This window comes from Coturnix japonica, chromosome 1 (genome assembly GCF_001577835.2).
Source record: "Coturnix japonica isolate 7356 chromosome 1, Coturnix japonica 2.1, whole genome shotgun sequence".
Taxonomy (NCBI): Eukaryota; Metazoa; Chordata; class Aves; order Galliformes; family Phasianidae; genus Coturnix; species Coturnix japonica.
Window position 1 is genome coordinate 117544549 of NC_029516.1, and position 19215 is coordinate 117563763.

The window sequence follows — 19215 nt, forward strand, 5'->3', positions numbered from 1 at the left end:
GTTCAAGAAACGCTTGGATGTGGTGCTGAGGAATATGATTTAGCCTGGAAGTATTGGTAATGGTTGGACTAGATGATCTTCTAGGTCTTTTCCAACCTTGATAATTCTGTGATTCTGTGATAATGCCACCATCTGAATAACTACATGTCTGAATGTCTATATATGTCTATATGTCACACAGTTACCCTGTGTGATAAAGAGGAGGAGTCACAAAACAAGCGTTGAGCTAGAAATAAAATCATTTATTTTAAAATGTTACAGATTAATAAATAGATTAGTCATCAGAAAACTTAATAAATAGCCTCTTGTAATTTACACAAGGCAAATACAACATGCCTATAACTATTATTTAAAAAGCAAAGAGTAAGCTTGACTTGGTAGGCCATTAACAAATATATATGTGTGTATATATATATATATATATATATATATATATATATATATATACACACACACACACACATTATTTGAAAGCTAATAAAATAAACCATTTTTATGTAATCCATAGTGATTATATTGCAATAGCATTGAAGCAACCTGACATTATGTATTTGTTGCCATCCACTTTTACCCCACATCTCATCAGAACTGGTTTTGGTTTTGTTTTGTTTTTCCAATATGCCAGGAAAACAAAAGTTAGAAAAAAGAAGAAAGTTCCACAGTTGAAAAAAAAAAGAAAGAATTAAGTTAAAAATACCCCATTTGTGTAACATTTTCTACCCTCCAGAGTATCTGCTTAGAGGAAAAAAAAAAGAAAACAAAACCCAACCGAGCACAAGAAAACCCACCAAAAACACTTATTTTCAGCCTTTAAGAAAGATTTCTTCATCTCTAACTTTGTAATCATTTCAACATTGTTGTCTGAAACACATGGGCACTAATAGTAAGAACTTTCCACATCGCTAGTGCCTCACGTGGTGCACTAACATTCTGCATCGCTTCAGCCTGTATTCAGTAGCATCGAAACATTACTTCAAAGATTGGCCACCGTAAAGAAAAGATATCAGGTAATTGATAAATGTTTGTTAATAGTTGATTTAACAGTGAAGCTTCAGCGAGACAACTGAGGAACATCTGTAGAATGCTTTATATTTATGAAGAAAGAAGGGTAAAACGTGCCAAGTCCGGTTTTAAGCGCTTCATACTTATTAACCCCAGATCTTTCTTCAAGTACAAACCCTCTATGTTTCAAATAAAAAGCAAAGCTAAACCTCACAGATTCTAGTGTTTTAACAAACAAAATCCAGTGTTTTCATTTTTCAGTGCTAGTTACTTCAGAAAAATACATACGTTCGATACAAACCAAGATGATTAATAGGAAGCCTCAATTGTCAAACTGTGATATGACAGGTTCTTGTTAATATCAGTTTTAGCTCACTAATAAATAGGCTCTATTTACATATATAATGTCTTGGAAAGTCAGTACAGCAGATAACCTTAGGTATATTTCATTTTTACATAAGTACTTAAGGTAACAAATCCTTTTTTTGGTTGTTGTATCAAAAATGTAACTATTTTCCTACTGAACATTTGAGGGATCCTTGTGTTTGACACCTAGTAAAGATCGGGAGTGACACATGTAAATCCTCCATACACTGAAGGGATAATCATCAAAGCGCTATTGTCAAGGTGAGTAACAAGTAGGTATGTTTGATAAGTACAACAGAAGTCAGACATAGAGAGTGAAAAACCTTTTGTATGGGTTTGAATTTAACTCAAATGCATCCCACCACTGTAATCACTCCATTTTACACGTGTAGGCTCCATCACTTCCATGAGGGAAAGCTCAGGAAACAGCTATGCACATTTGCTCCCTGAGATGATGGAACTCAAATGTCTTTTTCAAGTGCTTACTTGACAGAGGTGGGGAAAAAAAAAAGCCAGAACAGCTAAAATTCAACTTCAACAGTGCCTCCTTTTCAATCAGAAAAGCAACTGGCAAAGACTAAAAAAGGGAGGCCACGGGATGCAGGGAAGAAGAATGATACCAACAGTGACAACAAAATGCTAATCCACTCCTAAAGTTAGAATTGAACCAGATCCAGGTACAGCAGTACTCAAAAGAACATCGTGACATACTGAACAAAGTAGCAAAAATAAAGGCTTCCGTTATTTAGCATTCACTATGTAAAAGGCTGCAGATATAAATGATGTGCAAGGCCACGAGAATTTCTTTCATCTTATGTGCTGGCTTTTGACATCTGTTTTAAACAACAAGGTTAACTAGACATTTCTAGAAAGCTCATCATGGATGAGGAGCAGCCGGGGAGAAGACATCCACCCATACATTTATCAGCTGTAAGGATGGCCAAAGGACCACAGAACATGGTTGCTACTTAATTCTTACTCTGCTTGGAGAGTGCTCATCAAGTAAACTTGTTTGTGTGTTGCGGAAAATGGCAAGAGTTAGACAGGGCAGTCAAGTTATTGTGGATGCAATATTAACTAATAACTTGCATATGCACCTAACGGACTAGGATAGGCACTTTCTAAATAAATAGGAATGTTTGAAAACAAAACACACAAATATGGCCAAAGGAGGTCTGAGATAAGACCACAAACTTTTGCACTTTAACCTAAAGAAAGTTCTTTGTGGAAGCATTCGGAGATTAAAGGCTGGTACAAAACCAACGCTCAACTTGTGAAGGTGGATGTTGAAAAGACAGTTCGACTGCTTCAGAAAACAATTAACATTGTTTTAAAAAGTAGGTCAACTACAGGCCTCATAACTTACGTACAGTTCAGGTTTCATTAAAAGTAGGGAACTAGTGTGACAAAACAAATGTCTACTGATAACCGATATACCATCTCTAATCAATACCCACAGAGTTGAATAACTATCTTTCGTGGTCCAATTTGCCCCATCTACAATTTGGAAACTTTCTAGAAATCATATGAAGTATCTGCAAATCCAAGGTGGCCCCTTTTCTGCTAGTGCTATTCTATTAAGCCGAGACACCCAATTTAGGTGCCAGCCTATAACAGTGCATATTTCTGCCAGTTCAGACCACGAGTCCGGAGTTCAGAGTTGTCAAAGTGGCATCCAAAACAATAGGTGAGTTTTAAGATAGCATTAATTCACACCAAAGGAAAAAGAAACAAAAACACCAAAACAAACCCACTTCAGAGTGGACGCCATTACTTCCATTAACCAACATTTGCATTACCCTCAGCCAGTCACAAAGATTCACGAATTCTTCAAAAACATCATGAACTTTTTCAAACGCTGTTTCATAACCATATTTTGTTCATTTCAAGAAACATCCTGACCCAGAGCTATCGAGTCCCACTGAACGATTTCTGCTTCTGTACTCAAAGGGAAACAAACATTTATGACTTCTCAAGCCTTCCTCACAAATTTTTGACTTGTGGTTTTTTAACTAGCAAATATAAACACGTGAAAATTAACTATTTTTGACGCACAAATGTTCTCTGTAAAGTTTAACCTAATCAGTTCAGAATCATTCCACTCGCAGCTTAAGCTATTGAGTACTACCTGTCAAAATATTATTGCTGAACTATTCATAAAGGTCTGTAAATTAGTGGATCTGAATGTACGTTCCAGTTGGTTTCCTGAAACTCAGCTCTCTTTGTAAGGCTTCAATCTCCTTTTCCCACGTTACAAGAGGACAAGGCCATCTTTCCTTTTCCTGAGCAATGAGAAATCTTATGCTTTTCTGTCTTTTAAATGTCTATTTTGTTTTTGCCGCTTATTAACTACTTTGCAACGCAGCTTCTTGTGTTTAGTCAATTAGAACCAAGGTATGTTGGCTGGCTTTGAACAGTCCTCTCATAGGTTACCTCTTCCCATTACAACTATGCCAAAGCTGTTGAAGCGTCTAAGAGTTTCAGTTCAGGCAAGTCTATTCTTCCAAAATATGTGTCTCCTGGATGCTTTACATGTTCAGAATTTGAATACAATCCAGTATTATTGACAGTGAGACTGAATTATTAAACCAATATAGGCCATCTGAAACAAATACATTCACATTTATGCAGTATTTTTGGATTACAAAGGCACTGAAATAGTTCTGAGCTGCTTACAAATAAGCCACCAATATAGGCAATGAGTCTGTGCATCACTTCCATATCTTTTACAGTCTTTGCTCCCAATTAAAAACTCCCAGGTGAATGCAGTATGTCTTAATGCACATGTTACAAAGGAAAATTCAAACCCTGAACACTACCATCAGCTGATAAGTAAATAGTGAAGGATTTTAAAGGTTCACTGCTCTGTGTAAATAATTCAATTAATTAATTTTAAACTCCCCGGTGTCTTCACTGCACGACAGACCAAATTGCCAAGACAGTCACTAAAAAGGACAAATCTGCAGTCCATAATTCAACCACCATTAGTCCCAGAATTCACAGCCTTGACAGTGAACACATTGCAATATTAACAAATTGTTCAACTCGCATTTTTTCCCCTCTTATTTTTAAGGTATACATCACTCATGGAAAGGAGTTGGATTGAGTGCATTAGAAACCGATGTTTTCTACCCACAAAAACAACACCTCAGCCTTAAGACAAGGATTCACTCAAGTCTGTCAGAATATCCTCACATCTCTTCTGATAGATTATCCTTTAAAGTAAGGAAATACATCAGTCTCTATGCTAACTCAATCCGTGGTTCCAATTAAGGTCATTTATTGTATTGACTGGGGTACAATGGATAACTGTTCCTTTGAAACTGGATGGAGGCCTCCAATTCATTTCATGTAGGCCACCGAATCATCAGAGGCTGACTACCAACCTGAACCATATTTGAATCAGTGACCTAGAAATGAAAGGCTCTTTATCTTTCCCTGAGCCACCCAGTTTCCCCTCAAAAGAAAAAAATAAATTAATCTGTCTTCATGTTAGGTTTATTTAAATCTCCGATATTGAAGTTGAACTCCTTGAAGACCTGTATAAGAACAATTCCAATAGATACCGTAGTGAATCCACATGCCATTCCCAAGAAATCGACCACTCCTACGTTACTCCATTCCCTGAAAAGGATGGCTGAAGCCAGCAGGACTAGAGTCGTAAACACAACATAGTAGATGGCTCCAAACACAGAGGAGTCAAAACATTCCAGTGCCTTATTGATGTACCTGAACTGAATGATAATGCTACATCCTAATACTGCCAAAAGTACCAGACAGAGGTACAAAGCCCTTTGACTTGACGGATTATTGTGAAAGATATCTTGAGCAGCCAGCCCAATGCCTTTTGTACTGGGAACAGTGAAACTGCCCAAGAGAGAGCAAATACTGATGTAAACCATGATATTAGTAGGTCCGTGAGCTGGAGCTATCCAGAAGATTAGCAGGAGAAGCATTAGCAGTACTACGCAGAGGTAACCCACGAAAACTGGAAAACAAAACAAGATAATAGCAAGGTAAGAACTCTTGGCATTCTAAAGATTTTAGCAGGCAAATCATGTCCTGTCAATGCACCTGAAGTATACATCACAGCTATGATTTGCTGTTGAATACAGAGCCAAAACGCTGTGCTTTCAGTGATGTTGTGAGCACCTGAAATTAACAATGCCCTCCTGTTCTTTGTGTAAAGCAAATCACCAAGCAGTAAAAGAGACAGTTGCACATCTGAACAGAATTTCAGATGTATTTTCTTTTTGGTTTTTATTTTAACAACTCTCTTCCATCAGGCATAAAGCCCCTTATGACAGAAGCAATGATGACAACTCATTCATCGCTCATTCACTAAAGCACAGCGTGTGGATCCAGCAAAAAGCATAAGCATAAAGATAGACTCCAATAACTGACTGAGATGAGAGGGGACAGATGGAAGAACTGGGAGGGCGTATCATTTACACTATAGTGTTAGTATACCAATTGGACTAGTGACAAATATTCTATGCTTTAAAACTCTAAAGTCATATATTTCCAATTCATTTTGTTCAGGTAAACTAAATTTAGACCAGACCATATGTCTTGTTTGCAACTCTTTTGTTTTTTTATGTTTTTCCTTTCATCCATGACTTTGGATAGATGATGCTGTTAGGTTTGAGTTTCTCTCTTACCTAAAGCAATTAAAGAAAGTAACCATAATTGGAAGCTCGGTTCTTATGAATGAAAAATAGGAGTAGAATTCAAGAAGAAAAGACAATGAGTATCATTTGTTCTGCATAAAACAACGTAAATCGAGATCCTAGAATTATAGCTTCCATCACTAAGAAAGTGATACACATCCAAAACTTAAGAACATTAGAAGCTCAAATGGCCACTGTTCTAAGCTTCATGTGAAAGAGAACTTTTTCAAAAGCATCTATGTTTTCCTTTCTGCATAGACATATCAATAAATCTGAGGCATCCTATGCACATCAAGTCACAGTTTTCCTACACAAAAGCTGCACCAGTTTGTCTCTGTCACGTCATGTTTTCTTCAGAAGTCAGTTCTCCATAGAAGTGGCTACCTTCCTCCTCACGTGTTCTCTCAGTCAGCCTCACAAAATCATTCCGAGTTGAAAAAGGAACAAAGTGTACCTGGATTTGTAAGCTTCTCTTCGAGCTCGGCCTGAGTCGTTACACTCTCAGACTTTGGGGAATGAATGATGAGAACGACAGACCCAGCGCAGCTCAGCAAACATCCCAGCTTGCCAAGAATGTTCAATTTTTCTTTCAGCAAATAAGAAGCTAAAATGGACCTTTCACAAAGAAAAAGAAGAAAATTAAGTCTGAAAACATCCTGTTAATACAGTCACCTTTACGTGCCATATGAATTTCCTTTTTAAAGAAATATTACCAAACATTAGTGAATCTTCAAATAGCCCTCAAACACACTTCTTACTTATGAAAAGGAAGATTCATCCAGTCTCAGCTTTACTCAATCCTTGTGTAAAGCTGTATATTAAACTCCAATCAGGAACACTGCCTTATTTTTTATGCCCTTTCCCTTACGTGAACATAGCATTGAAGAAGCTGTGAGCGTCCATACGCAGGGGAGCCTCTCACTTCAGGAAACTGGGCCAAATCCAATTGAATTAAAATCAGCATCAATAAACATGCATGGATTGTGGACAGCAGGGCAGAGAACAAATGTGAAACAAAGGGAATGATCTACATAGTAAGGGAACTGTGAGTAAGAGAATGAGCAGAAGAGTCCAGAATAATCAAAATGAAGGGGAAAAAACAGTTGTTTAATGATCCCTACAGTATGGAACAGTTAAAAAAAAACAAAAAAAGAAGACATTCAGGAACCCTTTCTTCACCACACTCCCACTACCACCAGTCTATACACACACTTCACTGGGCAAAGCAGAACAGGCAAAGCTACAACTCATCATTACACTCATAAACCTGGCGTCTCCTTAGCAGACATCCAGTGATCACACAGCCTATTTAACACTAAGGAGTAACAGCACTCAAATAAAAACAAGACAAGTAAACTCTTACCCAAATGGAACGCCAAGAGCTCCCAAGGGAGTCACCAACACAGTTGGGACTGCAGTGTAGGCCAAGAAATTTCCTATTTGACCAAGAGCCACTGTTAAGAGAAGCAGAAATAAGTCTTTAAGCTTCTTTGTTTAAAAAACAAAACAGGAATGAAAAGTTACCCAATATTGTTTGAGAAAGACTGATTGAACTGGAAAACAGATGTTACAGATCTGCTGAGCTTTGCTCATTTTGCACTTAACCCAAATGGCTGGAATTGTTATACATCAATACAGGATTTGTATTTGCAATAGAAGAAGATCTAGGAGTAAATAATTTTATTTGCAACTTCTCTTGGTGAACTATAAATAAGATCATCAATTAGAAAGAGTCATTAATTACACTCAAATATCTTCATATAAGGAGCACTGTAAGTACATGAAATCTATACTTTCAGGTTCAGAATGTGCATACATATAACACAAACACACTGACCTGCAGTTTCTAACAGCAGTGTTACCTTCAGGAGTTAAAATAAAGACAATATACAGCAAACAAATCTAATAATGAAATATCAACTACATAAATAAAAGCTCTTCAATATAGAATAGAATGCATCAACTTCTCACAGCATTATACAACATCAGATTTCTGATCATTGCAAAAAGAAATACAACCAACAAAACCAAACATATCCATACCAAGTCGCATTAACAGCCTCACGATCTTATTTGCACCTCTCTGCCCCATAAAAACTAGTCCTAAAATTTACCACGCTATTGCACACCACAGCTGCAATAAACACTTCATGTGTTCAAATTTTCAGTTAAAAAAAAAAGAAAAAGAAAAAGACTGGATGGTTTTGCAAGTGTTGGCATACAAGTTTATAGCACGCTTATAATAGGCCAACGTGATGCTTACACAGTTACAGTTTGGTAACTGGCAAAAGCCCTGAGACTGAACACAAATTACATACAGCTCAAGTTTCAAGTTGATTTTAAAAGCTATTGTAAAGATACAAAAAGTTTTCAAGAATCCACGCTGTCTTGCTGCTCAGGCTGGCACTCAACTATCAAACGTCCTTATCATCAAAGCACTCCTCACACCTGCAAAGCACAGTGCAAACATCAATTAATTTACTAAATTAGCTCACACTACCAGTAAAGATGAAGACCCGTGTGACCTATGGGAAGCACAAAGGAGATACACAAACTTAGTATAATCTTGCCATGTTTGCAGTTTTCTAATTGAAGTCACTGAAGCTTTCTCTGTATGCAAGAACAAGCCAGAAAAGCTAATGAGCAGCACAAGCTGGTCCATCGGTCAGCACTTGTCTTTTGAAGGCTTTCAGCCCCTAAGAGCAGAGTAACCCAGCTACCATAACCAGGTCTGCATTTTGGTAGGCACACGGGGCAGCTGTGTCACTATCCTTAAAGCATCCAATGGGTCTGAAGGACACCTCGTATGGAAGGCAGGACCCACCTGCCATGCTGTGAATCTGCAGGTTTCGCACATTTCCCAGTGATTCCAACAAAAGGTTGAGCTTTTTGTTTCTGTATAGGTCAGGTGATTCATTTTTCTGACTACACAATGCTAATGTACCAACTCAAGACACATAAATTAGGTCTCTGAAGCTTTAGTCACACTGCACGTGTAATAAGCCAAATGAACTTTTCAGCCTTACCATAGAACAGTAACCGCTGGGAACTACAGACTTGGATTAAATAAGACCAATTAAAACGAAAATAAATCTCAGTGATTGTTACCATCTGTCGGTTATTGAAGACCTTTGCTGTCAACATATGCAGTCCTCAGTGCTTAGAAATTCATCTCCACACACATCAGTGCTGTAAATCAAGTCACTACTTCAGCTCCTGAAGGCACATCAGGCTTCCAGCTTGCAAAAGAAGCACTGATATCCATCCCACAAATTATTGCTCCACAAAGCCTGATGCACACTGACATTTCTACATCTGCGAGGAGACCGGTCAAAGCAGATCTGAACAGTGAAAGCTGCCTGCTCCATGCACTTCACTTTGCTTTACTGCAAACAAACTTTGCCCTCTTCCCACAGACTGAATCTATTCACAGCTGATACACACTAGGAATGTTCCTAGTGTACATCTATCAGCTTTGTTTTATCGCAAAGGTTCAGCTTGTGCTGTATCTAATAGTAATCAATTAGCTACTGAACATAAAGCCAACTGAGGTATTTGCAATCACTCTCTTGACTAGTGTTAAAGAAGATTGAGAAGTCTAAGAAGTCTCTCAGTAGAATCCATAAGCCTCTCTTTGAAGTCTTCTAGTGGATCCCAGGGCCACAAAATAGCCAGGCAGTGTTATTGTGAGTTAGCATGCCAACACAGAAATGCTTGTGCAGTGTCTGAACAAATACTGGAAAAACAAGTTGATAGAGTTGATGTGGGCTTTGTTAGTCATCCTAACTCCAAATTCCCTACCTGAAAAATAATAATGTAATTTCACCCGATTAATTCCCAAGGGATTACCTTTCTCTAGATGCCACAGCTGCCTGCCTGCCCAGCCCTTGCTATTGCAGTTTCTAACGGTGTTGCAGTAATGAACCTATAAAGTCCATAATTGGTTTCTTTGTAAAATAACTGAGGCTGTGTTTTGAAATACCTGCACCTCCCTGATAGACAAAAGCCAATTTAAACCAGTCCCTTCAGCTGTTGCACCTTCAGCCAATTCAGGAAGCTTTTTTTGAGAATGAAGTCTTTTCCTCTGATCCCTGTACCAAAAACTCTCCTATGTAAACTGTCTGTTCTGAGCTTCAATACAGAATCCTCACAGAGAACAAACAACAGTGACCAAAGCATAGATTTACTGCTTCTTAGGCAGCAATGATCATGGAGTCAGAAACCCACAAAGCACTAATTAAACTCAGCCTGAATAAGCTGAAGACTTGCTTTAGAAGCTCTGTTGGCTCCTATACTTGCTGTGAATCTCATCCTTTGAGGGATCTAATCACTTTCCATTCCTCTTGCACGGCTTGAGGACAACAAAGTACTTTGTGGCATCAAAGCAAGGGACATAACTGGACTCATATGCTTCTCAGAAACAGCATCGAAACATCTCCAAATAATCCACAGGAGGCTGGACTAGTGTCTATAAACCAGATTTGCCTTTAAACTCCTGTGGGTAAGACTAAGACTGAACTACAGAAGGAGAAAGCTTAGTTACTCTGCACGGATTGAAACCAGAGAGTGAACTTAGTGTGAAGATAACTTACAAAGACACTAAAACTAGAACTGCACAGATCTCACAATCAGCACCACATAAGGTTTCATATTAATCCTGCAAATTAAGAGCAACACTGAAACCGGAGCTATCAAACCAGAAATAAAAAAAAAAGATATTGGTTTTTAAATTGAGGCTAAGTGTTTTCTGATCTGAAACATAACATGCGCTCAATGAGCCCCTTTGTGCACAGCTACAATTTCTTATTCAGCTTTGACTTTTATTAAAAACCGGGTGTACCAGTGCAATCCAGAGACAGAAAACATGCAGGAATCCAGTCAGAGCAGCGTGTGGGTGCCAAGAGCTGCAAGTATCAGATGGTTCAGGAAATCCAGGAGAAAAAAACCATCTGAGCTGGGTTCATCCAGCTCTTTGCTTTTTCTAACACCATCGGACAGAACAGACAGAGGGACAGTCTAGTAAAAGTAGGATATATCTGAGGGAAAGCAACTTTACTACAAGTGAGTACCAGATCCAAGATTAGAAACCAGATTTTCTGATGTCTCATTTCACCACCTAACCACAACTTCCCCCTTCCAAAATAAATAGATAAAAATTCAAAACTATCAAGCCATTTAAGATACTTACTTGCAATAGTGCCAGACCACCATACTATATCTGTCAAGTACGAAGTACCTGGGAGAGGAAGTACAGGAAGATGTATTAGAGAAATATGAAACTGCATTATCAGAACAACAAAACAGGACAATTTCAATACTCTCAACTATCAAGGACTTTTATCTTAACCTTTTACCTCAAGGCAGCTGAGTGGGAGGAAAATAAGAGAGAAGATGGAAGATGCCCAGACTTGGCCTGCAGGGCAAATGAAACTGCCCAAATCAGAGCTTCTCAAGGGAACATAACAGCCAGAGGATCTGGTCTCTAGATTGGAATAACTATGCACCACTGATGCTATATGAGTTTGAAAAGCATCTAAAATGTCAGCAAATGCCACTCTGAAGGAAGTTTAACATGGACACATGAGCCACTACTAGGAGCTCATGTGTAGCTCCAATACGTAGCTCCAATGAAGCTGCATCAAGAATCTATCTTGCAAGCAGACCTGGCAATATGTTAGTGTGGACAGATCCTCCTGTATTTGAATATCTGCAAAAGGCTGTATTGAAACCTCTGAATTACTGACGTAGCAACACACTTCCAAGAGGCATAAAAACTCAGGATAGTCTTCCTTGGCCTTCCCAGCTCAAGGATGATTATTTTCATGCTTAGATGGCTAAAGTTTGACCTGGAGTGCAACAAGGAGGTGCTCAAGGCCAGGTTGGATGGCGCTCTGGGCAGGCTGAGCTGGTGGGGCACAGGGTTGGAACTGCACAATCTTTAAGGTCCATCCAAGCTAAGCCATTCTATAGTTCTACAGCGTGCATTCTGAAATCCCAAGTGAAAGAAAGATAAAATAAACTGCAACTCTGGAAAGTTATGAAATATTAAGCGCTTGGAAATCACACTACGTAATTGAAGCGAGATGGAAAATGACTAATGAAAATGGCCAGCTTTAGAGTGGGAGTAATCATTTTTTAGACTTTTGTTATTGCATATAAAATTAAAACACTCGGGGGCACAAATTACAGAAAATATTGACTCAAGTAAGATAACTTTGCAAAATATTTGCCACCCGCTGCTGTTTCTGAGGATTACTAATTGCAATGACACGATATTATTGACTCAGGAGAGATCACAGAAAAGCCTTGCAGTGCCTCCTTGTTAATTATACAGCACCTATTGAAGCCAGTGGAAAAAGAACTCATCATCCGACACCGAACATCTTGGGCTCTTCGTACTGACTGCTAGGTTCAAGGAAGAGCCACACAGCTTCACAACGTTACATAGAGGGAAACTGAGGGTATTGGGCTGGATGTCTCATTGTATTATTTGAGCTGGAAGGAAGCTTTAAAGGTCACCTGGCCCATCCTCCAATACACAGAGACAGGAAACACTTGGAAAGATGCACAAGTAGTCATATCTCCAAAGCAGATGTTTCACAGCTGTGACACAGCACCCGTGCAAATGCACACCCATCAGCCACCTAACTCAGGATGCTACAGAGGCAACGAGGCCCAACTGTACCACAAGATGGAAAGTTCCTGTAGCAGGGCTGAAAAGTCTTCCCTTTCTCTTCTGTCTCCCTTACAAAAAAGATTTGTAGTTATGATGCAGTGTAATTTCCCTACAGACAATAAAAGTAGATTACAGCCATCCTGGAGAGCACACCTATGAAACAGTGGTTTACTGGAGACCCTTAATGTAAAGTCACTGTAGGAATCACAGAAAGACCCAGGTTGGAAGGGACCTCAAGGATTATGTAGTTCCAACCCCCTGCCTGGCAGGGCCACCAAACATACACCTTTACTAGATCAGGTTGCCCAGGGCCCCGTCCAACCTGGCCTTGAACACCTCCAAGGACGGGGCATCCACAACCTCCCTGGGCAGCCTGTTCCAGGGCCTAACCACTCTCCTAGTGAAGAACTTCCCCCTAACATCCAACCTAAATCTTCCCTCTTTCAACTTAAAACCATTTCCCCGTGTCACTGTAGGAAGCCTAACAACTTGTCAGATCAGGCCATCAGCCGGTGCCAGCAGAGCTGGAAGTTTGTTCTGCTCCATTGCATCCACACACACACACACTGCAGTCTCCCTACACTCCAAGCATCGAGCTGCAAGCGGCAAACTGCTGTTTGCAGGCTGCGTGCTTTGAGGAGCTCCATTTGTAGCGTAAAACACAGAATACCTCCATGCCTCGTGAACTCGCATCTGTGTTCTGGCCAGGCTGCTCAGAGAGCAGCTTTACAGCAGAAAACAATACCGACGGATGGGATTTGCAACACGAGGAGCGGTGACTTCGCGCTGCGTCCCCACCCGCAGCTCTCGGCCGCCCGCAAGGTGCCCCCGGCCCGCCCCGCCCACCGCCCGGCTCCCCTGGCCGCACCCGGGGCAGCCCGACGTGCCCGCGGCAGGCGGGGCTGGGCTCGATGCCGCCCGTGCCGCATGGGGCCGGGATCCCACCGCGCCGCTTTCCCCCCGCACTGCAGCTCCCGGGCCGGCGGGGCCCCTACCTCGCCCGCGGGCCCTCACGATCCCTTTCTTCTGCAGGACGAATGTGGAGCCGTTCACCAAGCTGGACACCACGGCCACGCTCAAACCCAGCGACACGGCGGCGGGGCCGGGGCTCTGCGCCGCCCCGTCCCCCGCTGCCGCACCGACCGCCATCCGCATCGCCCCGCCGACAGCTTCGCTCACGGCAGCTGCCCGGGCCCAGCGTTGCCGGCAGCGGTTCTGCGCCGGGACCGCCCCGCGCTGCGCGCCCCGCCCACTGGGGGCGGCTCCGTGCTGGGCCCGCCGCGGGGACGGCAGCAGGGTGATGTCATGGCATCGCATTAACCCCCGTACATACATAGATACGTTCTCTGACGTCACAGAATCACAGAATGACCTCAAGGATCATGTAGTTTCAACCCCCCTGCCTGGCAGGGCCACCAAACATACACCTTTACTAGATCAGGTTGCCCAGGGCCCCGTTCAACCTGGCCTTGAACACCTCCAAGGACGGGGCATCCACAACCTCCCTGGGCAGCCTGTTCCAGGGCCTAACCACTCTCCTAGTGAAGAACTTCCCCCTAACATCCAGCCTAAGTCTTCCCTCTTTTAACTTAAAACCATTTCCCCGTGTCCTGCTATTGTCAGCCCTTTCGAAGAGTTTACTCCCTTCCTGGGACTAAGTTCCCTTCAGGTATTGAAAGGCTGCAATGAGGTCACGGCACAGTGCTGTGTGCAGCGCGTACTGTGTGCGGGCAGAGGAAGGCCTGAGGGGGGTCACAGCTTGAGCCTGGGTGAGGCAGCTCCAGGCCTTGCCCTCGGGTCCTACCACTGCCGGTTTGGTGTTGTTCGGACATCACAGCCCTCAGGCAGTGTAACTCTTGGCCATGACGCGTTTAAAGGCAGCATGGACATAGCACAAACCCCAGCAGAGTTGAGGAGAGCCTTCCTGCTCCACAGAGCTACTGTGTGGCACAGCTTGGCTTTTACATCATATTACTGTGGTGTACAGAATGCTACTGTGGTCTGATGTCTCACAAGCACGCAAAGTGCACTGTAGGAACACCAGGATGTATTAGCACTTCCTCTGACAAAGCTGTTCCTCTCCATTGCCTTCATCCAGCTCCATTCTAAGCGCTGGTAGTACCTGGTTCCACTTGTTAGCTGCTTTCTGCATAATTCAAGCAACATGTGAGGACCGGTGTAAAAAGCGTACAGGCTGCTTTGTAGAGGTAGATAACTCAACTCCAAAACTCAATAACAATGCAGGTATTTGGGATCAGTCAAGAGGTACAAGCTGTATTTAACAGACTTATCTTGGGATCCTCCTCCTAAGGAGGTCAGGATGGGCTTTGACCTGATCTGCAGGGAAAAGAAAAATACTTTAGATCCACCTCAGAATCACAGAATCACAGATCACCTGATCCAAAGGAATGTATTGCTCCCTCTGTCATAGCTTTGATTCCTCTACTGTGATTGTTTTATGTACGTGAAATGAAAATGATTTAAAAAATAAATGAAAGCAGCTGTTGTAGTGTTTTTTTTTTCTATGCTAGAGGAAAATCAGATCATTCTGTATCTGGCACAGGCTGAGAACATAGTGGCTATGCCCAAAAGGTGATCTGAAACTCCTGATAAAGTAGCTGGGAGAGCAGGGTGGAAGCCAACCAACAGCTGTATCAGACCCTGAGGCAAGAGCAGTAATTCTGCTTGGCAGAAGCACTAAAGAAATCAGCTTTGCCAGAAAGTGAAGCAGTAAGAACTGAGACTGTAGAGAAAAGAGTAAAACAGTGGAAATCCCTTCTCTGTTTTCTGGCCTTTGAGAGTCAAAGCCCACAGTAAGTACACTGATGTGAAAATAGTTGTGTACTGGTCCACTAAAACTTGGCCTGAAGATTATGTCTAAATCCTTCCTAAGGACTGTGGAGGAATTGCCAGGAATATGGAAGTGGATTTGGTACAAGTGGGCCATCACTGATATGAGTTGGTCCTACTTAGGAAAGGAAGTGATGTGAATCTTGGTTTACTGTTGGCATTCATACCAGCAGATGGGAGAAGGAAAGGAAGCCTTGGTATCCTGAAATACGTAGTGCTGCATCATGGATCCTGATGGCTGTTTGATTCTCCTCCCTTCTGCATGAATAAGAACCAGAGAATACAGTGCTCTCTCAGAGAGACAGAGCAAGATTGATGCTGGGTTATTGGCACAGGCTGTACTGCAGGTAGACAGTGCAACTTCAGTCTCTTTCAGGTCCTTGGAAGGAACCTGTCCATCGTGCAACAGGCAAAAACTAGGCAGCTAATTCTGATGTATGTCCATTAACGTGCTGCAGAGAACCCAGTTTAATTAATACCATGCCTACTCACACATGCTGAGCAGAAATCACTTCTAGATCCCCAACAACTAGGGAAGATGAGAAAAATCACCAGTTTTCCAGATAATTTTGCAGCAGATGGTATAGTCCACCCACATTAGTTGCAAAGTAATGTAATACATAAAGTACCTGTACGCCCAGAGCTTTGTCTTCATATTTTGGAAGGCTGATGAAAGCCTAATATGCACTAGCATTTTAGCATGAACCTTTAGAACAAGTCTTCCAATGAAGGCATGATAATCATGGCAATTTTAAAAAGCCATTGCAGGTGCAAAGAACTTGCCTGCCTTCCCCATGCCTTTGTTGTTGAGTATCCACAATTATCTTATGCTTGAGTATAAGGGAGTTCAGGAGATGTCAATGTTAGCTTTGATGTGGTGATTTATAGAACTGCTTTGATATACTGATGCATACCAAACTACCATGTCATAGTGACTGAATCCTTCTCAGGCTGATCTTTGCCTGTTAAATCGGTCAGCTGCTGAACTGAGTATGTTTTAGGGTATACCTTGGAGACTCGGGCAACTCGAATTCTCCCAAGTGAAGAACTCAGAGGCACTCCTCTCACTCATCAAATAAACTGTGTCATGAGATTTGCTGAGTAGTTCCAACAATATGTACGTGGATTTTCTATTACGTTGCTGCTCAGGAAATCATCTTTTTAGCAGACACCTCAGGGAATACAGCAGTCAGCTGCCTGCTCAAAGATCAATTTTCATAAGGTAGAGTGCATCCTTTGTTAAAACACTGCACTCCAAACCTGAACTTCACTGTAGTGTTTATTTTTATATAGGCATTTTGAATGGAGTTTCAAGGCAATATTGTTTCAATATTGCATACTCACTGCCATGTATCTGAACTGTTGTCCAACTAAACAATAGGATACCAATTTCAAGATGAGAATGGCTTATTATCCTAAGTTACTTTCCACTTGAAGCCTCACTTTGAACCAAGCATTACCACAGAATTATCACACCTGAGGATTTACACCTTTTAATAAGATGTGGCTATGTTTGCTCAAAGCACAACTTTAAGAACTTAGGCAATGACAGAAAGTAAGTCATTGTTACCTTCTAAGGAAATTCATTCAAGTCCTGGCAATGTCTACACTGAAAGGTTGGTTTTCTTAGTAGTCAAGGTGTCTATTATATGATAAATCACTATTAATGCACTCTAGTATGTCATGATTCTTAACATAAACTGAGTTTTAGTAATAACTAAAATGTTTGGGTTAAATCTGAGTTCACACAAAGCAACAGACAGGAGTGCTTGCTAACTTAGGTTAAATTGGAAGTCTTGTTTCATATTGTTAGCAGATGAGGCACCAGGGATACAGCCCAATTATTAGAGTCACTCAATGGTTTTCTTCTTTATTTCAGCTATTCCACTTATGCATTTCACATGCCACATATCTTTGATACTGTTTTCTCCTCAAATACTTACTCCAAAGGGCTGAGTCCTTTTTACAGTTCTACTACTTAATTGGCTGGTTGTTGTTGGCAGCGTGTTGTTTATACTGGGTATATGAAGGTCTACAACAGCAACTAATCTGCACACAAAAGCTACTGTTGTTGCTAAAATGTCAGAATGAGGACTGAAAATGGGAATACATGCGTATGGCTGTCACCAACTTGAAAGCATCTAAAAATACTTTCTGACTATATGGGATACCCAGTAACATAGTGTAGGTAATGTCAACCTTCAAGGCAAGATTTCCTGTGTATAGACTGTAGACTGACACAGCTGTCTTTGGTATCTCTATCATCATGCCATCTCTTGTCTTAATGATAAAATTCATTTCAATTATGAATGTAGTGATAGCCACTGCTGAAATGATACTGTGTGGCTCAGTCATGGATGACTGTAACAAATAATAGCACCTCTGGTGTAATGATCTAATCTTAAACTCAATGAAACAATGAGGTTTCTTTGTCAAATAAATGTGACTTTAAAAAACAAACAGAATGAAACAACCCTTTTAAAAAGGATCCTGTGAATAGGAAAGTATTCTTAAATCTTTTGTCTCAGGACATCTTTCCTTCAAATGAAACTGACTGCATAATAGCACTGTGCAAGGCAGATAGGATAATTGCTACATCAGCATGTCTAGCAATAGAACAGCAAGAATGTCTGAAGTCTCTTCCTCTCTTTGATTTAGCAAGTAGCTGAAACAGAATAATTTTCTACCTTAATGTTTCTTTTGGACTCTGTTTGGCTGACTTCAGTATTGCCAACCCCCAAAATTAATATTTGGGAGACTTCCCTCCTTTGTTGGTTAGATAAATCATTCTTTTATCTATTTGTTTCCTTTTAACAACTTCTGCTTCACTCTTACCTCAGTGACAATGACAGCTGTCTGATACTTGCTCGGGTTACTGCAGGAAAGGCTTTAAACCACTATGATCTGAGGTCCTTTTTCCCAGAATGCAAAAAGTCATTAGGAATCTCAACTGAAAAGCCAACTGATATTGAGATGGACACTGTTCATCTGTGTACAGAGAAGGAAAAAATCATCCCTCTATACTCAGAGCTGGTGAGGCCACACCTTGAGTACTGAGTTCAGTTTTTTGCCCCTCACTGTAAGAAAGTCATAGAGGTCCTGGAGTGTGTTCAGAAAAGGGCGAAGAAGCTGTCAAGGGTCTGGAGCACAGGTCTGAAGGAAAGTGTGGAGGTTATGCCAGCCTGGTTGTTCTTTCTGCATGTTCCTACACTGGTGCCAATTCCTCCTGCAATAGGAATAGCCGAGGAGTGTTGTGTATACATGCCCTGCTCAAATGATGGCGGGGGGGGACCAGGCATTAGCCCATTTTTCCTTCTGCCTTTGCAATGACAGTGTGACTGAGTGGTTGCTGACAGTATAGTAGGATGTAAAAGTGCTTTTCTCTGCAGAGCCTGGGCATCTGTGTTGTGAAAACACAAACTTATCAAATGATCTAATAATGAGCAGCAGAATCAAAGCCGTGGCTTGCCTTGCTGCAAGAAGGCAGGCCGCAGCTGCGCAATAGAGTGAGAAAATGGCTGCCATACTGTGATTCTGAGACAAAATGGATGGAAATTCTTTTTCTTCTGACAAGAAAGAAAGCAGCCTACTACTTTGCATTAGTTCTTAAATACACGCAAACTCTTGCTCATCCAAACTGCGAGATGCACG

At 41.2% G+C, this 19215-nt stretch overlaps 1 protein-coding gene across 2 annotated transcripts in view; it reads right to left on the bottom strand.

Moving 5' to 3' along the window:
• Positions 1 to 221: 221 nt before the first annotated feature.
• The window catches only part of NIPA1 (NIPA magnesium transporter 1), a 33134-nt gene continuing 14140 nt past the window's right edge, over positions 222 to 19215 (bottom strand). The window contains exons 1-5 of one of the 2 annotated variants that reach the window (XM_015851135.2): positions 13710 to 13970; positions 11227 to 11274; positions 7402 to 7492; positions 6493 to 6653; positions 222 to 5356 (exon numbers count right to left, since the gene is read on the bottom strand). In XM_015851135.2, the coding sequence (XP_015706621.1) occupies positions 4845 to 5356; positions 6493 to 6653; positions 7402 to 7492; positions 11227 to 11274; positions 13710 to 13869 (972 nt within the window). In that variant the 5' untranslated portion in view covers positions 13870 to 13970 and the 3' untranslated portion in view covers positions 222 to 4844. Of the gene's footprint in view, positions 5357 to 6492; positions 6654 to 7401; positions 7493 to 11226; positions 11275 to 13709; positions 13971 to 19215 lie in introns of those variants that run through there. The other variant, XM_015851143.2, reaches the window with a different exon arrangement.